Source organism: Cinclus cinclus, chromosome 2 (genome assembly GCF_963662255.1).
Source record: "Cinclus cinclus chromosome 2, bCinCin1.1, whole genome shotgun sequence".
Classification (NCBI taxonomy): domain Eukaryota; kingdom Metazoa; phylum Chordata; class Aves; order Passeriformes; family Cinclidae; genus Cinclus; species Cinclus cinclus.
The window spans coordinates 14,718,481-14,729,444 of record NC_085047.1 but is presented as its reverse complement, the minus strand read 5'-3'; the positions used below and the strand labels follow the sequence as shown (position 1 = coordinate 14,729,444).

The window sequence follows — 10,964 nt, the reverse complement described above, 5'->3', positions numbered from 1 at the left end:
TTGCTTCTCTTTTGTGTAAGTTTTCTTCAGGTGCTAGAAGGCTGCAACTGAGCTGCCCTAAAAGCCTTCTCTTTTCCATGCTCGACAATCCCAATTCTCCCAGCCTTTCTCCACAGCAGAGCTGCTCCATCCCTCTGATCCCCTCGGTGCCTCCTCTGTGCTGGCTCCAGCAGGTCCCTGTCCTTGCTGTGCTGGGAGCCCAGAGCTGGATGCAGCCCTGCAGGTGGGGTCTCAGCAGAGCGGGGCAGAGGGGCAGAATCCCCTCCCTGCCCTGCTGCCCACGGGGCTCTGGATGCAGCCCAGCACACGGGGGGTTCTGGGCTCCCAGAGCACACGGCCGGGCCATGGCCACCTCTCACCCACGAGGATGAGACCCTCCGATGACCGCTGCGGGTCCCTTCTAACACAGAATACATTCTGTGGCTCTGAGTCGTGCCGGGGCCGCTGAAGGGAGCGGGGGCAGCCCGGCCCAGGAGGCTCCTCCCGGCCGGCCGAGCAGCGGCGGAACCGCGCGGCTGCTGCCGCTGTTTCCGGCGGAGCCCGGGGAGGAGGCACCGGGGCCGAGAGAGCATGGCGGGGCCGTGGGCCGGCCGAGGGCTGCGGGCCGGGAGCCGTGAGTGTGGGAGGGGGCCGGAGGGAGCTGGGATTGCGGAGGGAGCCGGGATTGCGGAGGGAGCCGGAGGGAGCTGGGATTGTGGAGGGAGCCGGGACTGCGGGAGGGAGCCGGCGGCCGCGAGTGCGGGGCCGGGCCGAGCTCGGGCTCGTACTGAGGCGGTGCTTTCAGGGGCTGGGGTGCCCTTATTAGGCCGCGGGGGAGTTGGCCTGCCTGAGGGAAGGGGCTTTGCAGCCATGGAGCGACATGAACCTTTGCATAGACCCACAGGGTTGGAAGGGACTTCTGGAGATCATGCAGTCCAAGCCCCCTGCCAGGGCAGGGTCACCACGAGCGGGTGACACAGGAACGTGTCCAGGTGGATTTGGAATGTCTCCAGGGAGAGCGGCCCCACACCCTCGCAGAGTTTATTCCAGTGCTCTGCCCGTCTCCATGGAAAGAAATTCTTCCTCATGCTGAAGTGAAACTTCTTGTGTTTTAGTTTATGGCCATTGCTGGTTGCCACTGAAGGGAGTCTGGCACCAACCTCTTGGCACCCGCCTTTGAGGTACTTATATGTATTAATGAGATCTCCTCTCAGTCTTCTGTACAAACTAAACAAGCCCGGCTCCCACAGTTTCTCCTCATAAGAGAGATGCTTGGGACCTCTCACCATCTTTTTTGACCACTTTTGTTGCCTCAGGTCTCCTGTTGAGACTTTCTGCAGGCAGTGCAGGGGCCCAGCATGGTCACTTGCTGGAGCTGCAGAAGTGCTACCTTGTACATATTGAGACAGACAGGTGGGTTATTGGTAGTGTTGTAGAAACCAGCACCTTATAAAGGGGCTTTGAAAACTCAGCATGGGTCACAGAATGGCTGAGGTTGGAAGGGACCACAGTAGGTCATCTAGTCCAGCCTCTGCTCAAGTAGGATCATCCCAGAGCACATGGCACAGGATTGCATCCAGATGGTTCTGAAATATCTCCAGTTAGGGAGACTCCATACCATCTCTGGGTGATGTGTTCCCGTGCTTGGTCACTGTACAGGAAAGTTCTTCCTCATGTTCATGTGGAATTTCCCATTCATCTATTCCTGCCCCTTGTTTCTTGTCCCATTGCTGGGCATCACAGAGCAGAGCCTGGTCCATGCTCTGACCCCTCCCTGCAGGCACTGACAGACACTGATGAGGTTCTCTCTCAGCTGTCTCTTCTTGAAGCTGAACAGCCCCAGCTCCCTCAGCCTTTCCTCATGAGAGGGATGCTCTGCTGGACCCACCCCAGGATTGCTTACTCAGTCTCTCTTCTGTCACCAGGGTACATCTCCACACCAGCTTTCTCTCAGCTGACACCTGATGAGGTGGTTCGGATGCGTAACGAGCTCTTCACCAAAGAGAAAGAGAGGCAGTTGTCTCTTCACCCACGGATTGAGAAAATTGAAGTAAAATACACTGGGAAGTCGCACTCTGGCACTGTGTTTGTTATGAACAAGGCTCTGTCTACTCCATACAACTGTGCCATGCGTAAGTGGATGGACTTCTGAACTAGCCCCTCATGGTGAATGTTGTGCTGCCAATTGAAATAGAAACAGTTAATTTTTGGAGGCTTTTTTCACAGTTCATCCTTTCAAGTAATTTACAAATATGAAACTTGCAGCTGTTAGAAATGCAGCAGTCTGAACTGCTGATCCTGAGAAATACGGTTAATAACTAATTCTTTAGGGATTTTTTACTTTCTGTAGATTTAAGTGAATGGCATTGCAAGAACTCTGTTCTGGCTTTTGTGGATGGTGAGATCTGGGACATGTACAGACCCCTGACCAAATCATGTGAAATTCAGTTCCTTACCTTCAAAGATGAAGATCCAGAGGAAGTAAACAAGGTAAGTTACTATCTTGTTCCATTGTAGGTGGCCCTGGTTCTCTGTGCCTTCTCTCATTGCAGGTGGCCCTAATTATGACCACTTGATTCTGTGCACCTTGCAGTTCCATGACTGTCTGCTTCCTTGAACTTTGTTGTCATTAAAGTTCAGACATTTTCAATGTCTTTTTAATGGTGCATCATGGCTATCATTAGCTGGACCAGTATGTGGGCTGGGTCAGTTGTTGGGTTTCCTTTCAATTATTGTGTTATTGTATTATTTCAGATTTAAATATCTCCAGAGTTACATCTGGCTTGCATTCTAAGTGTAGTTTTGGTTTTATTTATTTAATTTTGTTTGGAGAATCATCTTTGAATAGAAGTTTAAATACAAAGAAAGCAATCATAGAATCGTGGAAAAGCTTGGGTTGGAAGGGATGTTAGAAACTCATCCAGTTCCATCCCCTGCCATGGAGAGGGATACCTTCTACTAGACCAGGTTGCTCATAGCCCTGTCCAATCTGGCTTTGAACACTTCCAGGAGTAGAATGCTTCGGTTTGTGCATCATCCGGTTAAGTTTTGGCTTTTTTTTTTTTTTTTAATAATTAGCTTCTAGGCAATAAATCTATGTTCTGAAATTCTCTTTGCAGGCCTATTGGCGTTCCTGTGCCATGATCATGGCAAGTGTGCTAAAGCGGGCGTTCAAGGATGAATACTCAGTCAACCTAGTTAAAGCTCCAGAAGTGCCAGGTGATAAAAGTGTTTTATAATGATTGTCTTTTGCTGATTCTCAAGTCAGTGTTTAATAACCAAACTTAGGAAAAAATCAGAGGCTCTTTTTCCAATGATTGGTGGTGCTTAGCATTGATAGGTGTAGTACATGCTGTTGTAGTAGCCTTTAATTTTTTTATAACCACACTAAATAAACTGTAATCAATGTTGAGAAAATTGGTCTGTGTGGCCACTGGGTTTCAGACCACTTAGGATTTCACAGCTGAAATGAGTAACTAAACCTCTGTATTGTGAAGCGACATGAGCAAGATTTCTAGACATGATTCCAGCTGTGGAATTTGCTCTAATAACTGCATAACCTTGTCCAGCACTTGAGTAACTAAAAATGATAATGTCTGCACCAAACTGGAGGATTACTGATGTACAGACAGGCTTAGTAACAACTTCTGTTCCTCTGTGATCTGATTTAAGATTTAGAAAGGTGAGCAAATGCACAAGAGAAGAGGTTGTTTTAATAACAAAACCTGCATAATTATTAATTTAATATATGAGAAGGTTGGTTGGTGGTCATATGGAGTGCTATAACTGCTTCTCTTTTTAGGAATTTTAGCATTTAGCATTGTGATTAACAAGTAAAGGTAAATATTTCAGCTCTACCGGAATCTGGAATAATCTTGGATATACTCAGCTTTCTCATTATACTGCATGTGTAGAAATAGTGTGACCTTACTGGGTTCATCGATTTGATTTCTAAATACCCGTAACTCAATATACAAAAAAGTTTGTTTGACAGTTCTAACAACTGTCAGGGAAATCTGTGTTGCCTTCACCAGAAATTTGTGTCATGAATAAACAGCTCTAATATTGCCTGATTTCTCTATGCAAGAAATTCCTCTTTGTAATTTAATAGCTCACATTTTATGAGGCATACAACTGAAAAGTGGTGAAGTATTTTTGAAGTGAGTGATTTTGGTTTCTTTCTGCAGTGTTAGATGCAGTTTTCTGAAACAGTGTTATTTATTCCCCTCTTTATTGGGATTCTGTTATACTGACGTTGCATTAAAATTCCTTTCAAATTACTTTCTCATTTAGCGAAATGAAATTAAAACAACACAAGTTCAATCTGCCATTTTATAGTATAATGAGAGCTGAAAGCTTTTTTTTTTATGGTGAGTTTCTAGAGATAATCCTGTTTTTCTTTTTTTTCTCACTCATTTTGTTGTAAGAATATAGTATGATTGTGATATACATACTTTGTTACAAACATGAATGTTTTTATTTTTGGATTGGAATTGCAGTGATGTCTGGAGCTTTCTGTTATGATGTAGTTTTGGACAATAAGCTGAATGACTGGAAACCAACAAACGTAAGCACTTTCCAAACTTAAACCCAAAAAGTTCTATAGCTTGTGTTCTTGTCCAGTTCTTTTTTAATATGGGAGAAGAGACAGAGCTTTTTTCCCCTTTTTGTTAGTGCACATTTGGAGTAGTGTTTGGGAGCTGGTCTCTGCATTTACCACACACTGGTGCTATGGCAGAGTGCTCACAGATATCCTTTCAGACAAAAATAAACCTTGTGCTGTCTTCCACATGCATTCAGGCTTTAGGTCTGTGGAGCTAGAGGAAATTCTAGTCTGAAGTGCAAGTTCAGAAACAGTTGATGGGGCCATTGAGACCTCAGTGCCATTTTTGTTACTGTATACATCTGTTCCACCTCAGATGCTCTTGCCTGGTACTGTAGATGCAGCCACAGTCTTTGTGTGAGAAGAGTCCCTGAAAATGAAAGTGTGTATAAGGCATATTTTCCAGATGGTTTACAGCAGAATCAGTTTGTTGTTGAATAAAATCTCTGAGCACATTCAGCTGCAGCTCTCCTTAATAGCTTGCTTATGTTCCATGCTCTGCAGTAAATCTAATAATCTGAATGCTCTAAATATCAGAACCATTTGAGATCACAGTTGTTTTACCCATTTGGTGCCCATTCTCGTTTTTGTGCCCAAGAACTAGCAGAGGTGTGTATGACTAACAAAGAAATATTGGTACAATTCAAAATTTTTCTTCAATATGATCTTGTAGCTGAAGTAATTTAGTTAGAAATCTTTTCTACATGACATTTTAAGTGTAATTTCACCTCATAACAATTTCTTATTTATGAGTAAATCCAAATTACGCAGAACCTCAGATTCTGGTCCAAGGTGACCATTGTTTTATGTATTAAATATTCAGTACCTTTTTCTTTGCTTTGATCTATCACAATAGGGCTTATTTATAGGTGAAGACACCACTCTTCAAGAGTGAAAACAAGATATATAGGTGACTGTTTAACAATAGCAAGACTGTGTGTAGTACCATGTGGGGAAAACCTGGGCAGTTTAATTAATATATATTGTTTCTGATGGACAAATGCCTGTTGATTTGGCTGGACATTGAATCTGTCCATTAAAACAGTGATGAGCTGTAGTGCTCTTATGATAATAGTAATACACTCCAACAGTTATGTTACTGCATTTAGGCTTTATAGTAGATGATCTTTGTTGTTTTGATTAATATTTAGTGTTTGCTGTGCTTTATCTGTTCACTACAGCTGTGAAAAGGTGGTTACACTTTTTATGCCCTCTTTTTAGGACAACTTCTCTTCTCTTTCAAGGGATGCCAAAAAGTTAATCCATCAAGACCTGCCCTTTGAAACGCTGCATGTTGAAGCAAAAGTAGCACGTGAAATGTTTCAGCATAATGTGTGAGTGTCTGAATTTGCCTTTCTTTCAAATTAGAAATCAAGTCAAATCTCTGCTTGGTTTTATAAATCTAAAATAAGATGTCACAGGTGAAGTAAGAAGGTACTTTTCTACTGCACTGAATGAGCCTGCCTCCATTCTCTTTCCATCAACTTAGTTCTTACTGTTTTCTCCAGAGGCCAATACTAGGCACCTTTACTGGATGTAGTTTTGTGACAAACTGAAAGACTGAGACTTTTGTTCACTAGCAAGCTTCAAGATTCCACTACTATTAAATTGAAACTCTGGTGGTTAGCCTTGACATCATAGCCTTTGCAGAAAGGCTTCCATATTTAAAGAAATTTGCATTTTTTGTGTCCTGGTATCTTCAAATGAAGATTTAATGAAATGCAGTTTTTGAACTCTGCAGGGGAAAAATGGGTAAAATACTTTGGTCTGTGCTATTAAAAAAGGTTTGTTCAAAATCTCCTGTCTTCTTTGCTGAAAAAAAATACTTCAGCCATATTTCTGGTCCACAGCTTTTTGGCAGCTAGCTGGAGAGATGTAGGGGGAAAATGATAAATAATTCATCATTTTGTGAACCAAAATTAAACTATGATGAAGCTGAAGTTGCAAAATAGCAGATTTTTAGCTTTATGCTGAAGGTGATTTTAATGTGACGTGGATCATCATCTCCACTTTGTTGGCTGCATTGGCAACAGGTGGGAGCTGACTTTTGAATACTTAGGTATTGTGTATAGAAAGCACAGAGAAAAGAGCTGTTGAGGGCTACACATTGCATAAAATCAGTGTAGGTGGCCTCATCGTGTCTTCTAGTCTTACAGGTGACTTGAAACACTCTTATTTGTAGTAGTAGGTCCATTGTACCTTTCTGAATAAAACTCTGCTGTGGGAGCATGGCCCTCTTATAAAATATGCACAGGATAGACTGGAATAGATGTTTCAGTGGGAAGGGACCTACAACCATCTAGTTCAGGTGCCTGACTGATGTGGGGCTGAAAAGTTACAGCAAGATACTAAAGGCACTGCCTCTTTATCAGTGACAGTTTTGGGGCATCAACCACCCCCCCAGGAAGCCTGTTGAGTGTTTGAGCACCATTTCCTAAGGAAATGCTTCCTAGTGTCCAGTTTGAACCACCTCCCACCCAGCACAGCATTGGACCATTCCCAAACATCCTGTCTCAGAATCCCATGTTGACTGTGCCTGATGATTGCTTTGTTTTTAAAGTGCCTTCCAGTAGTGCACAGTAAAATCTCTGTCATTTCTCCATGAACTGAGGTTAACTGACAGGTCTGTTAATTAAGCATGTCAGTATGTGTTGTCATTAGGAATTTAAACCAGTCTCAAAGCTCACATAAATACAAGCAAGATTTTTAGGAATTTTAAATGAATTAAATTAATTTCTGAAGTGTTCTTATAAGAGCTAGGTGTTAAAGGTGTTGATTTTAAAAACAATTCTTTTTCTTGTCCAGATACAAAATGGAGATGATAGAAAGAAAAGCTTCTCAGAATATGGAAGGAATTGTACCGTTACATAGGTAAGCAAAACTGAACTCCCATTCTGTAATGATTTACTGGAGCATTTGGGTATACTGCAAGTACTCTCTGCTAGTGAGAAGAGCAAGTTACTTGTGATGGTTTTAAATTTAAAGATCACTTGTATTCTTTACTGTCTGTGATCTGTCTTAAGACTCTTGGTGTGGTTTTTTGCTTGGTTTTCTTAATACAGCCATTATTTTGTGATACTTTGTGATACTATGTTTCTATTTCTTGCTACATTAAGGGTGGTAAGCACCAGAGAAATCTTACTGCCTTCAGTACTTTTACATGAAAATTAAATAAATCTTGGAGCTTGACAGGCTGAATAAAATACAAACCACATACTGGTTTGAAAACAAGAATTAGCATTGTATAAGGGATTTTTCTTTCCAAGTTGTCAATACCTTCCTAACTTGCAAGCTAGTGTTTTGTAGTGCTCGAGATGAGAATAGAACAGCATTCTGGGGATACAGTGTAAAATACAGAGTTCTTAATCTGGAGGCAGGAGGCTTGTATTGCATCTCAGGCAGTTCTCTATCTTAGGCTATTCAGTTTTGTAGATGTCTAAAGAATTCCTAATTTGTTTTTGTGGTCCATATCTGTCTAAAGGACCGGATGTCTTTGCAGTGGTGGTTCATGACATTTTAGAACAATGTTGTGTCATTCGTTCCTTCCTCACACTCTGATTTGCTCAATAAAGGGGAAAATGGGCTTACCTATTGCCTTCTGGGAAAAGTTCATTCTCAGTGTTTCTTTGCTATACTATGCTGTCTCTCTTTTCTTAATTGATTTTCAGTTTTCCAAAAACTGGAAAGGGAAATAACTGTGCAGGTTGTAAACATTGTACTGTGGAAAACAGGTGACAAATCTTTTTCTGGTGAATGACAGTTACCCAGTTTTAGTGCCAACATGGCATCAAAGATTTTTTTTAAACCTAAGATCCTTTCCTGGGCTTGAGGTCTAAATTTCCTAAGTCATTTAGGGAAATTGTGTGACCTATAATTTTGGTTTAGGAAACTTAAAAATGCTGAGCTGGAGACTTGTTTAGGGATTTGTGTGGATTTTCTTTCTGTTGATTGAAATTTGCTAATCAAAAAATAAAACCTAATCTCCTTTTATTTAGCTCCAAATATATTTGATATATAAGATGGGATTTTTTTCATCCCTCCAGGTTTGGTGACTTTGTAGACATTAGTGAAGGTCCTCATATTCCAAGGACAGGTTTCTGTTTCCAGTATGAGATAACAGCAGCCCATAATCTTCGGACTGACCAGTCTGGATTGATAAGGAGATTCCAGGGTGTGTCCTTACCAGGCCATTTGAAGGTAAGTAATCAATTTTGCACAGATTTTCCTTCTTTAAGTTAGAGCATTTTGCCCATGTTCCCATCTTTGCTCGGTGCTGCATTGGTAGCTAAATGGAATTCATAGTTGAGAGCTGTAGAAAGGAAGACCCCTGCTGATGGCTGTGTTGGATATTTGGGGTTCATTTACCTGAAACTGTTGTGGATGTGCAGTCAGAACTATAAAAGTTTGCATGAGAGGGCCCATGATGTTATTTTTCAGTAAGGAAAGTGTTGTTTCAGTTGTATAATTTCTGTGTGGATATTTCATTCTGCTTGCCTAAGTTGTGCATGCCAGTCTTCTGACATCAAGGCTACTGATAGTGTTTCAAAGAGCAGAGCTTTATATTTATGCTCATGATAAGTATATCATTCAAAGGATTTCATGACACTGAAGTAAAATATAGCAACAACAAAAAGTAGTCCTAGCTCTAGTGAGTCTTAAACAAAAGCTTTGCAGAACTGAAGGTGGAGGTAGTAGTCTTTATTCCTGTTCCTGTTGACTTACATGATTTTGACCTTGTGGTCTACCACATGTGCTGTTGTCTTAGTTGGAGAAGTTTTCAAGGGTTTCTCAGCTCATCCCTGTGTTCCCTTCCTAAGCATAATTCCCATTTTTGCCAATTAACTCCTCAAGGATTCCACACAGTGGATGAATCATAGAACCATGGAATGGTTAGAAGGGACCTTAAAGTTCGTACAGCTCCAAATCCCCTTTCATGAGCAGGGGCACCTTCCACTGGACCAGGTTGCTCAGTGCTCCATTCAGTCTGGCCATGAACGCTCCCAGGAGTGGGGCATGTGATGGGTGGACATTTGTTTAAGTTGCCCAAATAAATAGAGGCAGATTGGACACCAAAATTGTAAGTTGTAGCATTTGAACTGGGCATTATTATGGTTTTGTGCCGTCATTTCTATACATTTGTCAGAATCTGTTCTGTGATGAGATTTTTTTTTACCTCTGTTAACATCATTTAATGCCATTTCACGCAGGCTCACCACACTGTGTGGCACAAACTGCTGGAAAGATCAAAGAGGCTGGTAAGTCTCCCTGATGGTGAAGTACAGGTTACCAAATTCAAAGGTATCTTCTGATTGAGGACAATTTGAATGATTAGAGGTAGGTAGTATACTCAAGAACATATCTTTAGGAATGGAAATATTGGCAGGTGAATGGAAATCAGAAATCTAACTGCTTGCTTATTAGAGGACATGGTAGCACTGTTTCTGAGGTCTGTTATTAAAATGCATTGTGCCATTCAAAAAAAAATCATATACTGTTTGTTTGATATAATTTGTCCAATTAAAATATTCTAAGGTGAATGGAACTACAAAATATAACTCACATATAACCAAATAAACACTATCAAGACATGTTTAAACATAGGAAGTCTTTGTAAGAATTAAAGAGCAGCTCTTTTAGAGCTTTCAGATCAATAATTTTACTTATTTGTTTGGCAAAAGACAGAAAAAAAGTCCTTCATGTCTTTTGAAACTTGTTAGCCAAGGATATGTTCTGAGACTGCCCCGTGGCATCTTCCCCGAACTTAGTTTGAATATTGTTGTCCTTCATGTTTAATTTTGAAGAAGATAGTAGTCTTTGTAGGTTGTGCTTTCTTGTTACACTGACAGTATGAGGGGAGGATTTTCAGGGTCAAGGAGAGTGAAATAATTTTTTAAAATGTAATAAAATTGATAACTTTCTGCAGGTCACTGAAGAAGAATATTTGGAAGCAGCAGCAGCAGCACAGTGTCCTGAGGCAAAAGATGGACTTGAAGAAGGAAAAACTGTATCAGTTTAAGTTGAACCTCTAAATGTACATAATAAAATGTGTATTTTTACATGACTTGTTTGTGATTCATACAAAAATGTCTTGGGTAATTAATTTGAATTCTGTGACCTAAATCATAGATAAGTATAGACACAGGTATACATGAGATGTTTCTGTCCACTCTAAAGATTTCCTTAAAGAAATAAAGGGCGGGGGGAGGGAAGATAGTTTTTTATCTGCAATAACTTGCAAGTTGCCCCGTCCTTACCTTGACAGCAGTAATTGCATGTGTCCGTCCATATGTTGTTGCCTACTGCAACTGAAAGTTGAGACAAATAGTATCTTAAGACACCCATAAAGGTGTAATTTCCATTGCTTTACCAATACAAAAATAGC

General features: G+C 41.2%; 1 protein-coding gene across 1 annotated transcript; it reads left to right on the top strand.

The window, feature by feature from the left end:
• Positions 1–556: 556 nt before the first annotated feature.
• On the top strand, positions 557–10,634 carry MRPL39 (mitochondrial ribosomal protein L39). Its single transcript, XM_062511671.1, has 10 exons — positions 557–613; positions 1,905–2,111; positions 2,330–2,469; positions 3,099–3,198; positions 4,479–4,546; positions 5,804–5,916; positions 7,388–7,453; positions 8,626–8,779; positions 9,790–9,837; positions 10,506–10,634. The coding sequence occupies exons 1-10, from the start codon at positions 571–573 to the stop codon at positions 10,596–10,598; spliced, it is 1,032 nt and encodes a 343-aa protein (XP_062367655.1). The 5' UTR covers positions 557–570; the 3' UTR covers positions 10,599–10,634.
• Positions 10,635–10,964: the final 330 nt, after the last annotated feature.